At 43.9% G+C, this 23030-nt stretch overlaps 1 protein-coding gene across 2 annotated transcripts in view; it reads left to right on the top strand.

Moving 5' to 3' along the window:
- OPHN1 (oligophrenin 1) overlaps positions 1-23030 on the top strand; it is a 136059-nt gene that overhangs the window by 22012 nt on the left and 91017 nt on the right. The window contains exons 2-4 of one of the 2 annotated variants that reach the window (XM_067471492.1): positions 9171-9266; positions 14095-14156; positions 15946-16017. In XM_067471492.1, the coding sequence (XP_067327593.1) occupies positions 9171-9266; positions 14095-14156; positions 15946-16017 (230 nt within the window). Of the gene's footprint in view, positions 1-9170; positions 9267-14094; positions 14157-15945; positions 16018-23030 lie in introns of those variants that run through there. The other variant, XM_067471491.1, reaches the window with a different exon arrangement.

The following is a 23030-nucleotide window of genomic DNA, read 5'->3' as shown; positions in this document are numbered from 1 at the left end:
GCAATGCCTTTCGTGTTCCTTGAATCGTGTTTGGGCAATGCCGTGTTTGGAATCCCAACAAAGGATTCCCCCAGGCAGGAAGCAGCTAGCTTTGAAGCTGCAAGGCCATTCAATGCAAATCAAGCTGGCCAGTTGCAGCATCCACACTTGCCTCCTACAGACAAGAGTTCTTTCTCCCACCCTGAACATCATTCCACAGGGATATATCTATATCTACCCCACTGGTGTGTCACAGGTGCATTTTTTGTGGAAGGTATTTCTTTTGGAATTGTATTGTTCGTATCATAGAATTAAGTTATTTGAATCTAGCTCTCCGTCCCTTCGTGAAGTTCCTAAGATACTTTTCTGTGCCAAATGTTGTTTTGTTTTGGGATAACCGATTTAGAGATTTGAAACCGGCCAACAAAGCTCTATCTGTTTATGTGCCGATATCCAGGTCTCTGTGTTTGAGCCAAATGTCCTAAGGAAAGTAGATGGTAAAGTTGGTAAAGCTGGAAAGTTGGGTTGCTGAAGACCTAACTGTTCTTCTAGGCAGAGTTTAGGGAGTCTCTCTGGGTCCATTTCAAGAATAATAGCCAACCATTAAAGGCTTTTGTCAGAACTTGGCACTGGAGAGAATGGACCCCAAAGGATGCTATGATGCTCATCAAGATCCGAGCCAGCGTCCCTCCTTTTGGATCCTCTTGTGTCTCCAAGGACTTGCTATGAATCTGTCCTCCTTCCTTGTTCCCAACCCCTTCTCAGAGCGTCATGTGGAGCATGGGAAGTGCAGTCTCTGCCCCATATGAGCCCAAGCGGGAAGAAGAATGGGCCCTTTGTGGGGTGCTTCCTCCTCCAGCAACGTCGCATAAGGAGCCCCTTTGTGAAGGCAACCCAGAGGCAGATGTTGTTGCAGCCAGAGCGGGGAGGATGGCCTGCTTTCAAGCATCCCGATTGGTCGCCACTCTTTCTTGTCACCGGATGGGAGACCTAGTTCTTTGCTCAGCAGGACGTCGCTAGGGCACGTGGTGAGGCAACGATTTGGTTGGGTGAAGATGGAAGGTGTCACTGCTTTGCTGGGATGCAACTGCACTGTAGACGGAATGCAGTCATTTTTGCAATTCAGTCTTTCATGACTGGCATCACTGAGTTGCTGTGAATCTGTTGGGGTTGATTTCAGCGTGCTTTTCCTGTATGGCAGAAAGGGATTGGTCCCTGGCGTTGATCCTATTATTATTATTATTATTATTTGATACACAACAAGATGAGTCCACAGCAGACACTCTGCTGGCTGTTGTATAGGCTCACACGTCGGACACTTCCCAAGTGTCTAGGACTGTGTGATGTATCGGTGAATAATGTGTGCAGATCCCAGTAAGGTGGCCTTTTGCAGCTGGCAGATGGTAATTTTGCCAGTGCCGATTGTGTTTAAGTGCAGGCCAAGGTCTTTAGGCACTGCACCCAGTGTGCCAATCACCACTGGGACCACCTTTACTGGCTTGTGCCAGAGTCTTTGCAGTTCGATCTTTAAATCCTCATATTGTGTCAGCTTTTCCTGTTGTTTCTCTTCAATCCTGTTGTCGCCAGGGATTGTGACATCAACGATCCATACTTTGTTTTTTAACACGATCGTGAGGTCAGGAGTATTATGCTCCAAAACTCTGTCTGTCTGAATCCAGAAGTCCCAGAGGAGCTTGACGTGTTCATTCTCTGTAACCTTTTCCCGCTTGTGATCCCAGCAGTTCTTTGTCGCAGGCAGATGGTGTTTGTGGCACAAGTTCCAATGAATCATCTGAGCAACGGTGTTGTGCCTCTGCTTGGAGTCTGTCTGCGCGATCTTCTTGCAGCAGCTGAGGATGGGATCTATTGTTTCATCTGCTTCTTTGCAGAGTCTACATTTGGGTCTGTCGTCGACTTTTCAATTCTGGCTTGGATGGCCTTGGTTCGAATGGCTTGTCCTCGGGCTGCCAGAATCAGGCCTTCCTTTGTCTCCTTTTGTTTGTGAGCCACAGCCATGTTTCTTCTTTGTCAATTTGGCTCTCATATTCTCCCAGGAACTGTCCATGGAGAGCCTTCTTCTTTGGCCAGTTTTCTCTTCTGCTCTGGATTGTGTTTTTACGGTATTCCCTCTTTGTCTTTTGCACTTGAAGCAGTTTTCTACTATTGACTTCCCTCAATGTTGGTTCTTAACTTCCTTTCACTCGTGCATGTTTCTCTTCTTCTATTGCTTGTTTCCCTTGCAGAAGCCCTCTCTCTGTCTCCTGATTTTCTGGGCAAATTCTGTCGACATCACTACGCGGATGTAATGCATAGTGGATTGTCATCAGTTTTCTTGTTTTTCTGTCCAGAATTATTATTATTATTATTATTATTATTATTATTATTATTATTAATAATAATAATATTATTATTGCAAGGGCTGGATGGCCATCTGTTGGGGGTGCTTTGATTGTGCATTTTCTGCATGGCAGAAAGGGGTTGAACTGGATGGCCCTTGGGATCTCTGCTGCTGCTGCTGCTGTTGTTGTTGTTATTGTTGTTGTTGTTGTTATTATTGCAAAGGTTGCATGGCCATATGTTGGCGTGCTTTGATTGTGCTTTTCCTGCATGGCAGAAAGAAGGGGGTTGGACTGGATGACCTTTGGGTCTTCCACTGAAATACTGTTTAGTTTATGCCGGTTAAAAAGCTTGCCCATGTCTGAGATAGATAGATAGATAGATAGATAAATAGATAGATAGATACGAGTATACATTCATGCGCACACAGAGAGACAATATAATTATATATAATATAATATAACCCTGGTGGTACAGTGGGTTAAAGTGCTGAGCTGCTGAGCTTGTTGACCAAAAGGTCACAGGTTCGAATCCAGGGAGCAGCGTGAGCTCCCGCTGTTGGCCCCAGCTTCTGTCAACCTAGCAGTTCGAAAACATGCAAATGTGAGTAGATCAATAGGTACCGCTCTGGGGGGAAGGTAACGATGCTCCATGCAGTCATGCCGGCAACATGACCTTGGAGGTGTCTATGGACAATGCCAGCTCTTTGGCTTAGAAATGGAGATGAGTACCAACCCCCAGAGTCGGACACAACTGGACTTAATGTCAGGGGAAAACCTTTACCTTTACCTTAATATAATAATATTTCTTGGGGCTCCACAAAACATTTTTACTTTGAAAAGGACGCTGTGGCTGAAAAAGTTTGAGAAATCCTCTGATTGATCAACATGAGATTGATGCTAAACTAAATTGGCCTTCATTCTATCCGTTTTCTCTCCTTGATCCATTTCCATTTCATGGCTGATGGAGAGTGAGCTCTGTTATGTTATGTTTTGTTTTGCTATGGATGTGAAAAGGGTAAACAAAGCAGAGAGAATGAAAATGGGTCCAATTTTGGAGGAGTTTTATGGGTCCCATGGACTGCGAGAAAAGACCAACCAATGCCTCCAAAGCCATTCAGAGAAGACCTCCTTCAAGCCGACTAGACGGAGAGGGTCTTATTGCGGACATGTCACAAGATGTTGTGACTCACTGGGAATAACAGCATGCCTGTTAAAGCACAAGGCGGGAGGAAGAGATTCTCCTTTGTTTTGGTGCAATTTATTTATTTGTTGTGTCAGAGCAACCAGTCCATTATATTACATTTCTAACAGAACAAAGCAAACAAACAGACAAATACAAAACTTATGAATTTGGTAGTTGGTTGGATGTCCTTTGAGCAGTCTCTGGCCACTTGGAGTGCTTCTGGTGTTGCCGCAAGAAGGTCCTCCCTTGTGCATCATGTGGCAGGGCTCAGGTTGCATTGCAGCAGGTGGTCAGTGATTGGCTCTTCTCCACACTCGCATATCAAGGATTCCACTTGGTAGCCCTATTTCTGAAGGTTGGCTCTGCATCTCGTGGTGCCAGAGCGCAGACTGTTCAGCGCTTTCCAAGTCGTCCCGTCTTCTGTGTGCCCAGGAGGGAGTCTCTCATTTCGTATCAGCCATTGGTTGAGGTTCTGGGTTTGAGCCTGCCACTTTTGGACTCTCGCTTGCTGAGGTGTTCCAGCAAGTGTCTCTGTAGATCTTAGAAAACTATTTCTAGATTTAAGTCATTGACATGCTGGCTGATACCCAAACAGGGGATGAGCTGGAGATGTCTCTGCCTTGGTCCTTTCACTATTGGCTGCTACTTCCCGGCGGATGTCAGGTGGTGCAATACCGTCTAGATAGTGTAATTTCTCCAGTGGTGTAGGGCGCAGACACCCCGTGATAATGCGGCATGTCTCATGAAGAGCCACATCCACTCTTTTAGCGTGGTGAGATGTGTTCCACACTGGGCATGTGTACTCAGCAGCAGAGTAGCACAGCGCAAGGGCAGATGCCTTCACTGTGTCTGGTTGTGATCCCCAGGTTGTGCCAGTCAGCTTTCGTATGATATTGTTTCTAGCACCCACTTTTTGCTTGATGTTCAGGCAGTAAGTAAGAGCACGGTCCAGAGTGACTCCTCCCAGGTATTTGGGTGCGCTGCAATGCTCCAGTGGGATTCCTTCCCAGGTGATCCTCAGAGCTCGGTGCAATGACATTAGTCTTGTTTGAAGTGCTTCCAACGGATGGACGGATGGCATCTGTTCCAAGCCTGGTCTCTCTCGCTCTCTCTTGTCTTCTCCATAATCAGATTAAGAGTTTGCTCATCAAGCCCTCCAACAGCTAGACAGATGGAGGCTGGACGGCTCCGCTTCGGGGTCCCCCCCCCCTCTTTTCCATAGGTGTTGCCAGGAGCTCTTTCTTTCCCCCATCATTGTGCAAAGACAGATGGAAAGGGTTTGTGCAAACGGGCCAAAGAGTGTTGGTTTGGAGGGCTGCAATGATGAATCGGAGGAAGAAACCAAATGGGAACGGCATGTTGTTCTGTGGGCCCTCCCTCCTTCTCTCCCTCCTCCGCCCCAAACCTGGCTGTCAAGCTTTTCCAATGCCGTGATGTCATGTTGAATTAAGGCCAACGACTTTTGCAAATCATTCCTCTTCATTTTGCAAAGAGACCAAACCAAACCTCCTTGCAGCAACTTCTGTAATGTTATTATCCGGCTTTTATTTCACTCCCAGTTTGACCCAAAATCAACTGAGAAGTCTGACACGGCGCTCACCTCACTTTGTGCGCATTCACATTGAGTCCCTGTGGCTGAGAATACAGCCGTCTTCTCATTTAGGTTGCATCCACACTACAGAACGAATGCAGTTTAACCACCTTGGCTCAATGCTAGGGAATCCCTCGGAGTTGTCATTTGCACTCTTTGGCAGAGAAGGCTCAAGGCCTTGCAAAACTACAACTCCCATGATTCCATAGGATGGAGTCAAAGTGGTACCAAGCAGCATTAACACTATGTAATGCAGTTGTTGTTCCCAAACCTCCTCCAAACCACACCAGGACGTAAAGTGGGTCATGGGTACAGATTAAATGGGTACAGATTCATTCCGTCTATGAATCTGCACGCTCTCTTCGTTCATCTGGAGAGACCCAGCTCACGATCCCACCTGCGTTGCAAGTGCGGCTGGTGGGGACGAGGGACAGGGCCTTCTCTGTGGTAGCCCCCTGACTCTGGAACTCCCTCCCCAAGGACATCAGGCAAGCCCCTACGTTGGCAGTCTTTAGGAAGAGCTTGAAGACCTGGCTGTTCCAGTGTGCTTTTCCAGAATAGGAAAACCCCAGCAACACGTCCCAAAAGCACTTTATTAGAGATTAAGATTGTCCGCACATTGCACCTATCCAAAATTCCTTATATATCACTCAGCACACTTTAATCTGTACCCATTACATTTGCCCGGCCTAGTTTTTATTGTACCACGGTGTGCTGTTTTATTGTTTACTGTTATTGCTTTAACGTTTTTGATTTGCTTTGGTTTATATGTAACTAGCTGTACCCTGCCATGCGTTGCTGTGACCTATAGTAAATCTTTTCAAAGTAGAGGTAGATATCTGGTCTATTATGAAAGAGAGGTACCTACCTATTCCTTCCCCCTTTTTCTCCCCCTTTCTCTCCTTTCTTCCTTCTCTACCTCTTTCTTTCTTTCTTTCTTTCTTTCTTTCTTTCTTTCCTTCCTTCTTCCTTCCTTCCTTCCTTCCTTCCTTCCTTCTTTCGCTCCTTGGTTTCATCCTTCTCTCTTTCCTTCATTCCCTCCCCCTTTCTTCCTTTGCCTCTTTTCTTCCCTCCATGTTTCCTTCCTTCTTTCATTTTTTATTTCCTTTTCTCCTTCCTTCTTTACCTCTTTCCTGCCTTTCCTTCCTTTTATTTTTCTTTCCTTTCTACTTTCTCTTCTTGCTTCCTTCGGTACCTCTTTCTTTTCTGCCTTCCCTCCTTCCTTTCTTCCTTCCCTATGCTTACCAAACCCTTCTCATGGGAGTCCTGTGTGCCACGTTTGGTTTAATTCCGTCGTTGGTGGAGTTCAGAATGCTTTGATTATAGGTAAACTATAAATCCCAGCACCTACAACGGAGGGGGGTGGGAGGAGGAGGAGGAGGAGTGCAGGGACGGGCGTCGGTGGGTGTGGGCGGGGCTTTGGCAGAGGGGGGTGGGAGGAGGAGTAGGAGTATAGGGGCGGGGCCTCAGTGGGTGTGGGGGGGGGCTTTGGCGGAGTGGGGAGGGAGATGCGGAGGGTGCATTGGCCGTTTGGTGATGTGCGTGCGCCGGGGACTTTGCGCCATTGTGCATGCTCAGTTGTTTTGTCATTTTGTGAGTGTGTTGTTGTGTTGTTTTTTTGTTTTGATTCGATTTGTTTGTACCTTGTGGGTTGAGGTACGTGCATGGGAATTTTGGTTAATTTTCGTTGGGGGGGGTTTGAGTTTTGCTGTCCCGTTGGACGCCCCTTACAGATTTATATATATAGATTGTTATATTGTGGTTTTGTTGAGGCCTTGGCCTTTGTAAGCCACATCGAGTCCTTCGGGAGATGCTAGCAGGGTATAAATAAAGATAATAATAATAATAATAATAATAATAATAATAATAATGGGGGGGGGGTCAGAGTGCCAGGTTTGGTCCAAGTCCATCAATTGTGGAGGTCGCAGTGGCCTGTGGGAGCCAAATTGGATGAAGGTACTGCAAATCCCATAATCCATAGTCCATCCTTCCCCAAACCAGGGACAGCTGGTCACCTCTCTACAAGGGATTCCCTCAGGCACTGACAAGCCATACCTAAAAAATGTCAGGCCATCAGATGCTGGTCAGGATAATAATAATAATAATAATAATAATAATAATAATAATAATACTTTATTTGTACCCCGCTACCATCTCCCCAAGGGACTCGGTGCGACTTACATGAGGCCGAGCCCACAACAATACAAGCTATAACAACAACAATACATGCAATTAAAATAAACCACATAGACAGTAACATAAGCATTGACAATAGTACAACACACTTTTAAAATGGGTTGTTGTAGGTTTTTTCGGGCTATATGACCATGGTCTAGAGGCATTCTCTCCTGACGTTTCGCCTACATCTACGGCAAGCATCCTCAGAGGTAGTGAGGTCTGTTGGAACTAGGAAAAAGGGTTTATATATCTGTGGAATGACATAGGTTGCTGTAGGTTTTTTCGGGCTATATGACCATGGTCTAGAGGCATTCTCTCCTGACGTTTCGCCTACATCTACGGCAAGCATCCTCAGAGGTAGTGAGGTCTGTTGGAACTAGGAAAAAGGGTTTATATATCTGTGGAATGACATAGGTTGTTGTAGGTTTTTTCGGCCTATATGGCCATGGTCTAGAGGCATTCTCTCCTGACGTTTCGCCTACATCTACGGCAAGCATCCTCAGAGATAGTGAGGTCTGTTGGAACTAGGGAAAAGGGTTTATATATCTGTGGAATGACATAGGTTGTTGTAGGTTTTTTCGGGCTATATGGCCATGGTCTAGAGGCATTCTCTCCTGACGTTTCGCCTACATCTATGGCAAGCATCCTCAGAGGTAGTGAGGTCTGTTCGAACCAGGGAAAAGGGTTTATATATCTGTGGAATGACATAGGTTGTTGTAGGTTTTTTCGGGCTATATGGCCATGGTCTAGAGGCATTCTCTCCTGACGTTTCGCCTACATCTACGGCAAGCATCCTCAGAGGTAGTGAGATCTGTTGGAACCAGAAAAAAGGGTTTATATATCTGTGGAATGACCAGGGTGGGATAAAGGAGGCTGCTTGCCATAGATGCAGGCGAAACATCAGGAGAGAATGCCTCTAGACCATGGCCATATAGTCTGAAAAAACCTACAACAACCCAGTGATTCTGGCCATGAAAGCCTTCGACTATACACTCTTCAAATCTCTTGCTAGGCCAAATGTAATTAAAAAAATTAAAATGATGCTGGTCATGGACGGCCAATTGAAACATTTCCTCCTGGCTCCGGCGGATGGGAGTTCTTTCTCCCACCCTGGGCATTATTCCACAGATGTGTAAGCCCCACTGGCCTAGTTTCCAACAGACCTCACAACCTCTGAGGATGCTTGCCATAGATGTGGGCAAAACGTCAGGAGAGAATGCTTCTTGAACATGGCCAGGCAGCCCGAAAAACCGACAACCACCCTGTGTCAATTCTGCAGTGTGGATGCATCCCAAGTGGCTTAGAGAACAAGAGAGGCCATTGTTGGCCTTGTCAATGGCTTCAACTCACAGTGACCCGCTCAGTGAGAGATTTCCAAGACGAACCACTCCGCTCAAGCCTTGCCAAGCCATTGCAGCTTCCTCAGTTGAACGAATCCACTTGTTCTATCGTCTTTCCCACTTCCTACTGTCTTCTTCTTGGCGTTACTGGTATATACACATATACACACCTACATATACGCCTACACACATATACATATACACTTACACTCATATAAACACACATATACACAATATACATATACACAGAAATATGCATATACACATGCACACTTACATACAGACATACACACACACATATATATGCAAGCACACACAAATATACACATATAAACACCTACATATACACCTACACCCATATACATATACACTTCGCTCAAGCCGTTCAGTGAGAGATTTCCAAGACGAACCACTCCGCTCAAGCCTTGCCAAGCCATTGCAGCTTCCTCAGTTGAACGAATCCACTTGTTCTATCGTCTTTCTCACTTCCTACTGTCTTCTTCTTGGCGTTACTGGTAGTTTCCTGAATTTCCATTTCTCTCATTTTGTGCCATTCACAGGCTATTCCTCCGCCGTGCAGAAGTTCGCTCAGACGCTCCAGTCCTTTCAGTTCGATTTTATCGGGGACACTCTGACCGATGATGAGATTAATATTGGTAAGCGATTCCTTTGCACTTTGGTTGGCGATGCTTGAAAGCTTTGCACGCTCCAGGGAGTTCGGCTTGTTTACTCTTTGCCGTCCAGTGGGCTTTGGCTTACGGTGACCCCATAAGCAAGGCTTTGTCCAAGCGAGACGGTCATTGACGGGCAGATCGAGTCTTGCAAACTCAGGGCAGCCATTGATGGACTCTGGACCCATCTACTAGGCTTGGGCGGTTTCGTTCGTTAATTTCGTAATTCGTTATTAATTCGTATTTAAATTAGCTTACGATCCAATATTGAGCCATGCAGGAATTGTGTGAGGAGTAATAAAGATTCGAAACAATTTTTTCAATTTATTTCATAATTATTTCGTAATTATTTCATAATTATTTCGTAATTATTTTCGCATGTCTGGTGCAAGTTTTATAGTTGTTGTGTGTTTTATCACACCCACAGTCAACAACAGAGGGAGAGGGAAGCTTCGGAAGTTCCCCTTGTCCCATTTGGAGGTTTTTTTTAGCATATTGCGCAATTGCGTCCGCCATTAACGAATCAATTCGTAATTTTACGAAATTTCGGAAATTTCGGAATTTTTTAAAGGAAAATTTCGGAATTATTTCGTAATTATTTTTGCATGTCTGGTGCAAGTTTTATAGTTGTTGTGTGTTTTATCACACCAACAGTCAACAACAGAGGGAGAGGGAAGCTTCAGAAGTTCCTCCTGTCCCATTTGGAGGTTTTTTTTAGCATATTGCGCAATCTCGTCCGCCATTAACGAATCGATTCGTAATTTTACGAAATTTTGTAAATTTCGGAATTTTTTAAAGGAAAATTTCGGAATTATTAAAAAAAACGAAACACAAGGGACCCCTAAAAACGAAACGAGTTTAGAACCAAATTTTTCCGTGGTTACCCAAGCCTACTATCTACTCAGCATCTGAATCCACATATAATTCAGCATCTGAATCCACATTTTCTGCTTTGAACTGGATTATATGGCAGTGTAGATCCAGCGTCAGTCTTGGGGGAATTGGACCCTGCGTCCCATGCAGTTTTCTTCCAACGAACTCTTATCCATTCCCCTGAACTACACGAGAAAGTTGAGAGAAGCTCCAAATTAATATATTCTTCAATCTATTTGTCAATATATTTGGGGGGGGGGGTCAAAGGCAAGACCGCCTTTATTTGCAAGGTCCCATTACATAAATTAAGCATACAATCTATATAAATAAAAATGTAATGTTCGTTTGTGGGATTAACATAACTCAAAAACCACTGGGCAAAGAGACACCAATTTTGGACACAATACACATATAAGGCCAACGAGTGTCCATCACTCCTAAAAACACACAAAAAAACCAGCAGAATGGACTTTAACCCCCCCAATAAACCATATATACATATACACATACGTTCATACAGATATACACATGCACACATACAGACACACATATACATATGCAAGCACACACAAATATACACACCTACATATACACACATATACATATACACTTACACGCATATAAACAGACATATACACAATATAAATATACACAGAAATATGCATATACACATGCACACTTACATACAGACACACACATACACATATATGCAAGCACACACAAATATACACATATACACACCTACATATACACCTACACCCATATACATATACACTTACACTCATATAAACACACATATACACAATATACATATACACAGAAATATGCATATACACATGCACACCTACATACAGACACACACACACATATATGCAAGCACACACAAATATACACATATACACACCTACATATATACCTACACCCATATACATATACACTTACACTCATATAAACACACATATACATAATATACATATACACAGAAATATGCATATACACATGCACACTTACATACAGACACACACATACACATATATGCAAGCACACACAAATATACACATATACACACCTACATATACACCTACACACATATACATATACAGTTACACTCATAAACACACATATACACAATATACATATACACAGAAATATGCATATACACATGCACACTTACATACAGACACACACATACACATATATGCAAGCACACACAAATATACACATATACACACCTACATATACACATACATACATATACATATACACTTACACTCATATAAACACACATATACACAATATACATATACACAGAAATATGCATATACACATGCACACTTACATACACACATAGAATCATAGAATCATAGAATCAAAGAGTTGGAAGAGACCTCATGGGCCATCCAGTCCAACCCCCTGCCAAGAAGCAGGAATATTGCATTCAAATCACCCCTGACAGATGGCCATCCAGCCTCTGCTTAAAAGCTTCCAAAGACACACACATATATATGCAAGCACACACAAATATACACATATACACACCTACATATACACCTACACACATATACATATACACTTACACTCATATAAACACACATATACACAATATACATATACACAGAAATATGCATATACACATGCACACTTACAGACAGACCCACATATATATACGCAAGCACATACGAATATACACATATACACACACATACATTGATGTACTGTTGGGCTTGGCCTCATGTAAGCTGCTCCGAGTCCCTTGGGGAGATGGTGGCGGGGTATAAATAAAGTTTTATTATCATACATATACACCTTCACGCATATACATATATACATACATACACACATATATGCATATACACAAGCACACATATATACACAATATACATATACACATATAAACACAAATACACAATTATACACACATAAATACACACACATATATACACAAATATATACACAGACATAAACACATATATACACACACAAAACACATATACACAGACTGGGCCACAGCAATGTGTGGCAGGGGACAGCTAGTACATATATATATATATAATATTTCCACAGAGGAGGTTGTGTGGAAGGTGGTCCTTTTCTACAGTGATAGCCATCAATGTGCTCCTCTTGAACCTCCTGACGCTGCTGGGACTCCAACTCCCACTATTTATTTATTTATTTGGTACACTTGTATACCGCTAATATCTCAGCCTATACGGCGACTCATTGCGGTTTACAGCATATTTAAAACTACAATATTCCAATTTAAAATATAAAATTAAAATATAAAATACATACATATACATACATAGTATTGGGCCACCAATACAGACCAGAACATCTCATAATTAAAGTCACAATCCAATTCGTTGTCCGAGATTGCTAATCCATGATCAAAACATCATCGCGTCGGGTTAGCCGAAAACTTGCTGGAACATCCAAGTTTTCAGTTTTTTCCGAAATGCCATTAGCGAGGTGGCTGATCTTATTTCAGTAGGGAGGGCATTCCAAAGCCGCGGGGCCACCACAGAAAAGGCCCTATCTCTCGTACCCGCGAGCCGCACCTGTGAAGCAGGCGGGATGGAGAGAAGGGCCTCTCCCGAAGATCTTAGGGTCCTGGTGGGCTGATAGGCCGAGATGCGTTCGGATAGGTATGTAGGGCCAGAACCGTTTAGGGCTTTAAAGGTCAAAGCCAGCACTTTGAATTGGGCTCGGTAGCTAATCGGTAGCCAGTGGAGCTGGTACAGCAGAGGAGTTGTATGCTCCCTGCGCCCTGCTCCTGTTAATACCATGGCTGCCGCCCGTTGGACTAGTTGGAGCTTCCGGGCCGTCTTCAAAGGCAACCCCACGTAGAGAGCGTTGCAGTAGTCAAGGCGGGATGTAACCAGAGCGTGGACTACCGTGGCCAAGTCAGACTTCCCAAGGTACGGTCGCAGTTGGTGCACGAGTCTTAACTGTGCGAATGCTCCCCTGGTCACCGCCGAAATGCAGGATGATGGGAGTTGCAGTCCCAAATGGACTGGAAGGTGGTCCTTTTCTACAGCGATAGCCATCAAGGCGCTCTCCTCTTGAACCTCTGGGTCCTGTTGGACTCCCAACTCCCATTATCCCTCACAAATGGAGGGTGATGGGAGTTGTAGTCCCAACAAAAGTGCTGGACATCAATAGCCATCTTTTCAAACTGTAGCTCTCCCTCCAGATGCTGCCAGATTACAACACCCATCATCCAGTGTCCAAGGCAATCCAGGTGCATGACAGGTGTGCAAATGCACCTGGAGGAACCCCACCAGTATAAGATGCATTCCCTCCCGTATTATGAATCTATTTGCCGGTATTGACGTGAATATTTCATAGTCCATATATAGCAATGAAATAGGTCTATAATACTGAAATTTTAGGGAACTTTGATCTTCTTTTGGGCATCAGTGTAATGTTGGCTTTTTGTCACGTTTCTGTTACCTCCTTTTTCAAAAATATATGTTAAGTGGTTGTGCTATTTCTCCTGTGAAAGCTTTGTCATAAATTGCAGTGAAGCCATCTGGTCCGGGGGCTTTATCTAATTTCAACCCTTGGATGGCCAATGTCATTCATTGCAATTGGATTGTTTAATCATTTGTGTTCCTCCTTTGAGATAGTTGGAAGACTCTCTTTTTGAAGACATTCTTGTCTTTGTTTCTGTGCTATTCCTCTTTTTTTAATATAAAGTTCTTTAAAATATTTTTGGAAAGCTTGCTTTATCTTTTGTTCTTCTTTTATTTCTTGCTCATTTATTTTAAACATTTGAATATTTTTTCTTTTGCATCTCTTTTTAAAGTTTGTTTGCCATCCATTTAGAAATAACTTTTAAAATATAGATATACTCTAATGGTATTGGTAACTGAGTATTATGTTTTGGCTTCCTGGATTCAATCCTTTGATCCGTTGTTTGCCTTCCTTTCCTTTCCAGCTGAATCCTTTAAGGAATTTGCAGAGCTACTCCAAGAGGTCGAACTGGAAAGGTCCATGATGGTAAGGCCCATTGCTCTTCCTTGATGGTCCCAAGGGTTTGGAGGTCTTCATTTGGAGAGTATTTACAGCATTCGGGTCAGGAAGAGACCCAAAAGACTGGGGTGTTGTGTGTTTTCCGGGTTATGTGGCCAATATGTTCTAGCAGCATTTTCTCCTTGCTAAATTGCAACATTCACACTTTCCTTAAACAGACAAGGGTTCTTCCACCCTGGACATTATTCCATACACACACACACACACACAGACATATATATACATATACACATACATACACACACACATACATTCCACTTGTCTCATTGTCAACAGAACTGTTGTGGCTCAGCGTCTTGACAGTGAAGCTGCTACCGGTTGTAGGAGAAGGAGGAGTGATGCTGAGTTAGAGCTGGATCAGCGTCAGCAGAAGCGTATTCGAGATATATTCTTGGCACCTAGCGACACGGAAGATTTTGCAGGGTTTGGACCCGAGGATCTGGGAGAAGGGGATTACCAGGGAGTAAAGCGGGTTGCCAATGAATCTGATAGTGATGAGGAAACTTTGAGTAAACGGCTTAAAGATACAGCTGACAATTCCAGTGCAGATGAACTGGAAGCCAGTAATGAGGAGATGGAGGAGGAATTGGACTGGACTCAGGCTAGGGAAATTCAGGACATATGTAATCAGCCCACGTCCAGTGACAAGTTTGAGGGATTCCAAAATACATGGCAGGAAGGTACATCTTGCAGTTAACACAAGAAGACAATGGATTCCCACCAATACAAAAAACACAAATCCACTAAAAGTTGTGGTACATAAATCACAATGGTCGATATTGCCTAACAGTTTGCCTAACATAAAGACTCTTTATGTTATGTATGTGTAATCTTTGTAAACAACTGGTTGTTGTTCATTATATACTGGGTTATGCCTATACCATTTAATTTTGCCGTTTGTTGAATATTGTAATATACAAACTGTTAGGCAATATCGACCAGGAAGGTACATCTTGGCAGGATCCTGGATTAGATCAACAATGGCAGCGTTGGTGAGGTAACGAGCTAGCAGCTGAGGGAAATGACCCAGATGATAGCGATGATAGCCAATCAAGCGATAGTGACTGCTAATAAAAATGGGAGCTCTGGGATGTGTAGCTTTGCAGAGGACAAAGCGTTGTATCTGGTCTTTGTGCTGCCTAACCTCTGTTTGGGTCCTGGGTTTCCAGTTATTGTGTCTTCTTGTGCCTTGACTTTGGATTGGACTACATGAGTGACTTCTCCTTGCCCCTGACTTTGGAAACGTTCCTGGACCACGCAACTGCTTTCTGGACTTTGTTTACTGCTCTTGCCTGTGTATGGCCAAGGACCGTTTGACTCCGTGTTTATCAACGCCAGCATTTGCTCCTGCTTTCCTTTTTCCCTGAGTTTGAGTCCTGGGATAATCCGGCTTTTCTCCCTCCTTTGTTTACTTGCCTAAAGGCCTTTTGTTTTGTTAACTAGCACTGCTGTTCAAGTGCTGTTAGTCTACCAGAAACTCATTAAAGACTTTTGTTAACCCTTAAACTGCTGTGTGAGACAATCTTTGGTGCCCAATCACAACAAGAACTTCTGAAAATGATCGCCACAGATGCAGGCGAAACATCAGGAAAGAATGATACTGGAACACATTGACCAGATAGCCTGAAAAACCCACAGCAACTCTCCTGAAACCCAGGACAGATTTGGGTGTCCATCTTCTGACCTGGAAGGCTACATCCAATGTTCTCAAACTGAACGAGGACTTACGGAATTTGTGTTTGCTTTCCTTCCGTAGGTGCAAAACGCTAGCGACCTGTTGATCAAACCGTTGGAAAACTTCCGCAAGGAGCAGATTGGAGTCGCCAAAGTAAGTTTTTTCCCCTTTCTTTATGGGCTGAAAGCAAGTTCCTCTGAGGCTGAGAGAGTGTGACATACCCAAGGTTTCTGAGTAGGATACCAGAGCTGAATTCAGTCTCTAGTCTCCAAAAATCCAAGTGCATTATGCAAACCACACTCGGCTTTGAGTGATTCCAAGGAAGTCTGCACTTGCCTTCTTCTGAGGCTGAGGGAGTGTGACTTTCCAAAGGCCATTCTTTGGATTTTGGTGCGCAAAGGGGGATTTGAACCCTGGTTTCTCAGGTCAGTGTAGACTCCTATAATGCTGTTTATTTGGATTGAGCTGGATCATATGGCCATGTAATGTAGTTCAATCTGCATTCATAGAATCATGGAATACTAGAGTTGGAAGAGACCTTTTGGGCCATCCAGTCCAACCCCATTCTGCCAAGAAGCAGGAATGTTGCATTCAAATCACCCCTGACAGATGACCATCCAGCCTCTGCTTAAAAGCTTCCAAAGAAGGAGCCTCCACCACACTCCAGGGCAGAGAGTTCCACTGCTGAATGGCTTTCACAGTCAGGAAGTTCTTCCTCATGTTCAGATGGAATCTCCTCTCTTGTAGTTTGAAGCCATTGTTCCGCGTCCTAGTCTCCAAGGAAGCAGAAAACAAGCTTGCTCCCTCCTCCTCCCTGTGGATTCCTCTCACATATTTACACATGGCCCTCATCATGTCTTCTCTCAGCCTTCTCTTCTTCAGGCTAAACATGCCCAGCTCCTTAAGCCGCTCCTCATAGGGCTTGTTCTCCAGACCCTTGATCATTTGAGTCGCCCTCCTCTGGACACATCCCAATATCTCTTTTCAATTGTGGTGCCCAGAATTGGACACAATATTCCAATTGGACACATTATAACAGGGTAGACGGGGCCTCTGAATCCTGGTTCCATAACACTATGCAACACTGTCTCTCCTTCTCTTTGATGTCAAGGGGCTTAATAATAATAATAATAATAATAATAATAATAATAATAATATATTTATCGTGTCAGGTGCAAACCAAACAATTGTATTGTATTAAAAACACACAAACACACAAAGTTTGCAAACTTGGCATTCTATTAAATGTCCTTTGACCAGTATCTGGCCACTTGGAGTGCCTCTGGTGTTGCCGCAAGAAGGTCCTCCATGGTGCATGTGGCAGGTCTCAGGTTGCATTGTACGAGGTGGTCTGTGGTTTGCTCTTTTCCACAATCGCACGTCATGGACTCCCCTTTGAAGCCCCATTACTTAAGGTTGGCTCTGCATCTCGTGGTGCCAGAGCACTGTCTGTTCAGCGCCTTTTAAAAGTTGTCCAGTTTGCTGTGTGTGTCTCATTTGGTATCAGCCATTGATTGAGGTTCTGGGTTTGAGCCTGCCACTTTTGGACTCTCGCTTGCTGAGGTGTTGCTATGAGTGTCTCTGTATATCTTAGAAAACTATTTCTTGATTTAAGTCATTCACATGCTGGCTGATACCCAAACAGGGGATGGGCTGGAGTTGTCACTTCCCTGGTCCTTTCACTATTGGCTGCTACTTCCCAGCGGATGTCAGGTAGTGCAATACCACCTAAACAGTGTAATTTCTCCAATGGTGTAGGGCGCAGACACCCCATGATAATGCGGCATGTCTCATTAAGAGCCACATCCACTGTTTTAGTGTGGTGAGATGTGTTCCACACTGGGCATGCATACTCAGCAGCAGAGCAGCATAGCACAAGGGCAGATGTCTTCACTGTGTCTGGTTGTGATCCCCAGGTTGTGCCAGTCAGCTTTCGTATGATGTTGTTTCTAGCACCCACTTTTTGCTTGATGTTCAGGCAGTGCTTCTTGTAGGTCAGAGCACAGTCCACAGTAACTCCCTGGTGTTTTGGTGTGCTGCAATGCTCCAGTGGGATTCCTTCCCAGGTAATAATCCTCAGAGGTCGGGATGCTTGTCTGTTCTTAAGCTGAAAAGCACATGTATGCATTTATTAAATTAGATCTATTTTGTATTTATTGCTGACTTTTGAAATGTTCAAGAAGGATCGTATTTATACACTGAATAATAAGTACACTAATTATGATATTTAAATTGTGGTAATGTATTTAGAAACAGATGGCCAAAGAGAGAATTCGAGTTTTCAATTCCTAAATGAATTAGGAATCAGCTGGTTTTCCCTGTAGTAGGCAGTAAGGGCACCACAATTCAAGAGAGATATTGACAAGCTGGAATGTGTCCAGAGGAGGGCGACTAAAATGATCAAGGGTCTGGAGAACAAGCCCTATGAGGAGCGGCTTAGGGAACTGGGCATGTTTAGCCTGAAGAAGAGAAGGCTGAGAGGAGATATGATAGCCATGTATAAATATGTGAGAGGAAGCCACAGGGAGGAGGAGGGAGCAAGCTTGTTTTCTGCTTCCTTGGAGACTAGGACGCGGAACAATGGCTTCAAACTACAAGAGAGGAGATTCCATCTGAACACGAGGAAGAACTTCCTGACTGTGAGAGCCGTTCAGCAGTGGAACTCTCTGCCCCGGAGTGTGGTGGAGGCTCCTTCTTTGGAAGCTTTTAAGCAGAGGCTGGATGGCCATCTGTCAGGGGTGATTTGAATGCAATATTCCTGCTTCTTGGCAGAATGGGGTTGGACTGGATGATGGCCCAAGAGGTCTCTTCCAACTCTTTGATTCTATGATTCTATGATTCTGTTCAACCATCTCAAAGCTCCCTGCTTGGGTGGTGATGGCACGATCATCAGCATAGATGAATCTCTCTGTCCCTTCTGGCTTATCATTTGTGTAGATGTTAAACATGGATGGAGGAAGCACGCTCCCCTGAGGCAAGCCATTCTTCTGCTTTCGCCATTTGCTTCTTTGACTCTGAAACTCAACAAAAAAGCTCCTGTTTTGTAGCAGATTTCCTATGAGGCGGGTGAGGTGGTAATCCTTTGGGATATTATACATTTTTCTCAGGAGGAAATATTATTATTATTATTAGTTCTCATGGTTTTAAGAAAGGCAAAGCATTTCTGCTGCTGTTTATTTTGAAACTAGGTAAAGGATCATATGAGTTTGCTCTGGGATGCAGGGACAGAACGACAATTCAACTACTAAGGCTTGCATCAGAGTAAAGCAAGAACTAATTCAAGTGGAAGGGATTGTGGTAAACACAAGCGACTTTGCAAGCGGAGAAGCCCTCCCTTGCATTTAGTGGAAAAGTTTTGCGTTCTCCCTCAGCTGGTATCAAAAAGTCAAGGCTGCGGATGAGTCAAAGCTCTTGGCTTGAGACCAGCTTGGAAACGGAGACCTCTTGGAGGAGCTTGGATCCGTCCCAGCCCATCTGGAGCCTTCTAAGGAAGACCACAGCGAAAACCACAAGCCCCCCCCCCCCGACCTTTCCATGTGTTTTAATGTTCTAGGATGCACAACAACACAAGGAAGGTACAGCACTGTGTTGGGCTCCGGCTTGGTTCCTCCTCCTGCTTGAGTTTGAAGATCTTCTTGGCAGAAAAGCATCACCGGACACCGCCCTGTGTGCAAACATTTTCCTTTGCACTTGCAAAAAACACATTGGGTTGCTTTTCGTGTTAATCTGCAAAACATTCCTCATTCAAACAGGGCGGAGGACAGATTCCGTATCAGCACTGTTTATTAATGCCTAGGCCAGGGCTTTCCAAACATTTCATGTTGGAGATGCAGTTTTGAGTTGTGTATCATTTCGCAACATAGAATCCTAGAATCAAAGAGTTGGAAGAGACCTCCTGGGCCATCATCCAGTCCAACCCCATTCTGCCAAGAAGCAGGAATATTGCATTCAAAGCACCCCTGACAGATGGCCACCCAGCCTCTGTTTAAAAGCTTCCAAAGAAGGAGCCTCCACCACACTCCGGGGCAGAGAGTTCCACTGCTGAACGGCTCTCACAGTCAGGAAGTTCTTCCTCATGTTCAGATGGAATCTCCTCTCTCGTAGTTTGAAGCCATCGTTCCATTGCGTCCTAGTCTCCAAGGAAGCAGAAAACAAGTCTGCTCCCTCCTCCTCCCTGTGGCTTCCTCTCACGTATTTATACATGGCCCTCATCATATCTCCTCTCAGCCTTCTCTTCTTCAGGCTAAACATGCCCAGCTCCTTAAGCCGCTCCTCATAGGGCTTGTTCTCCAGACCCTTGACCATTTGAGTTGCCCTCTTCTGGACAAATTCCAGCTTGTCAATATCTCTCTTGAATTGTGGTGCCCAGAATTGGACACAATATTCCAGGTAAAGTGGTCTAACCAAGGCGGAATAGAGCATGAGGAGCATGACTTCCCTGGATCTAGACACTAGTATTTTGCTTTTGTCCCTGTGGCTTCCTCTCACATATTATACATGGCCCTCATCATATCTCCTCTCAGTCTTCTCTTCTTCAGGATAAACATGCCTAGCTCCTTAAGCCGCTCCTCATAGGGCTTGTTCTCCAGACCCTTGATCATTTTAGTCGCCCTCCTCTGGACATATTCCAGCTTAGAGTCAATATCTCTCTTGAATTGTGGTGCCCAGAATTGGACACAATATTCCAGGTAAAGTGGTCTAACCAAAGCGGAATAGAGCATGGGGAGCAGGACTTCCCTAGATCTAGACACTAGGCTCCTCTTGATGCAGGCCAAAATCCCATTGGCTTTTTTTGCCACCACATCACATTCCTGGCTCATGTTTAACACAGTTATTTGGCTCCTTAAGGACACATCTGCATAATTTTGAATCGGTTTTAATGGTTATTAACTGGGATTTTTAAAATACTCTTTATATTCAATCGTGTTTTAATGTTTGCATATTTGTATATTTCAAACCAGCTGTCCCCTGCCATGAGTTGCTGTGGCCCAGTGTGTGTATATGTGTTTTGTGTGTGTATATGTGTGTGTATATATTTGCATGTATGTGTATATATGTGTGTTTGTGTATATGTATATGTGTGTATGTGTGTGTATATATATATATGTTTGTGTATATATATATGTGTGTGTGTGTAGTTTTGCACATGTTGTAATGTATTTTTTGTTTCTTAGCTTTTTACGTGTATTCTACTGTGTTTTTCAAGGTTTTTATGAGTGACGGTCACTCATTGGCCTGTTGGGTGTCTTGTGTCCAAATTTGGTGTCAATTCGTCTAGTGGTTTTTGAGTTATGTTAATCCCACAAATGAACATTACGTTTTTATTTATATAGATTGTATGCTGGTGCTTTTATCTTAAGCTGCTTTGGGTCTCCTTCGGGAGAGATAAAGCGAGGTATAAATAAACAATAATAATAATAATAATAATAATAATAATAATAATAATAATAATATTGAGAGCCAAATTGACAAAGAAAAAACATAGCTGTGGCTCACAAGTGGGATTCTGAAAAAGGAGACAAAGGAGGGCCTGATCCTGGCAGCCCAAGAACAAGCCATTCGAACCAAGGCCACCAAAGCCCGAATTGAAAAGTCAACAATAGCTCCCAAATGTAGACTCTGCAAGGAAGCAGGTGGAACAATGGATCCCATCCTCAGCTGCTGCAAGATGATCGCACAGACAGACTCCAAGCAGAGACACAACACCGTTGCTCAGATGATTCATTGGAACTTGTGCCACAAACACCATCTGCCTGCGACAAAGAACTGGTGGGATTACAAGCTGGAAAAAGTTACAGAAAACGAGCACATCAAACTCTTCTGGGATTTCTGGATTCAGACAGGCAGAGTTTTGGAGCACAATACTCCTGACCTCACGATAATGCTAAAAAACAAAGTATGGATTGTCGATGTTGCAATCCCAGGTGACAGCAGGATTGAAGAGAAACAACTGGGAAAGCTGAGACGATATGAGGATTTAAGGATCAAACTCTGGTGCAAGCCAGTCAAGGTGGTCCCAGTGGTGATCTGCACACTGGGTGCAGTGCCTCAAGACCTTGGCCTGCACTTAAACACAATCGGCGCTGACAAAATCACCATCTGCCAGTTGCAGAAGGCCACCTTACTGGGATCTGCAGGCATTATTGGCCGATACATCACACAGTCCTAGACACTTGGGAAGTGTCCGACGTGTGATCCAATTCAGCAGCCAGCAGAGTGATCTTGTTTGCTGTGGACTCATCTTGTTGTGTTTCAGATAATAATAATAAAATCTCAATATAAACATTAGATTGGCATAAAACCTAGAACTATCTCAAAACAAACCATTAAAACCAATTCAGAATATGAACACATACAATATAAAAGCACTACATAAAAGAATTGGCACCCACACCTTGCCTATTAAAATCCAAGACTATTCAATACAATGTCACACATCAAAGATAAACAAGGTATTCGAATTTTGATACATTAGCTAGGTTCATTGGATCCATGTAAAAAAGGATTGGGAAGTCAGTTAGGTCTGTGCCTGTTTTACTAGCTAACAAACCAAACCACTAACAAACTATCTCCTCATTGGGTTGCTGTGAGCTTTCCAGGTTGTCTGGCTAGGTTTCAGCAGCATTCTCTCCTGATGTTTCATCTTCATCTGTGGCCAGTGGCATCTTCAGAGGTCTGTTGGAGGTGAGGCAAGTGGAGTGTGTATATGCCTGTGAAAGAACCTTTGTCTGTTTGAAGCAAGCGTGGATGTTGCAATTAGCAAGCTTGAATAGCATTGAGTAGCCATGAAGCTTCAAAGCCTGGCTGTTGTTGCCTGGAGGCATCCTTTGTTTGAGAGGTGTTAATGGGCACTTGGTTGTTTGCTGTCTGGAATTCCCCTGTTTCTGAGAGGTGTTCTTTAGGTACTGTCTTGATTCTCCAGGCAACAACAGCCAGGCAACCTCTAGGCAGAGACCTGCACTGGTCGACTTTGCAGATTCATGGCCACTCCATGCCAATCAATGGCCACTCAATGCCAATTTTCTAAGATCTACAGAGACACTCGCTGGAACACCTCAGCAAGCGAGAGTCCAAAAGTGGCAGGCTCAAACCCAGAACCTCAACCAATAGCTGATACCAAATGAGAAACTCCCTCCTGGGCACACAGAAGACTGGGCAACTTGGAA

Source organism: Anolis sagrei, chromosome 10, assembly GCF_037176765.1.
Source record: "Anolis sagrei isolate rAnoSag1 chromosome 10, rAnoSag1.mat, whole genome shotgun sequence".
Taxonomy (NCBI): Eukaryota; Metazoa; Chordata; class Lepidosauria; order Squamata; family Dactyloidae; genus Anolis; species Anolis sagrei.
Note: the sequence above shows the minus strand (reverse complement) of the source record. Positions and strands in the feature narration are given on the sequence as shown.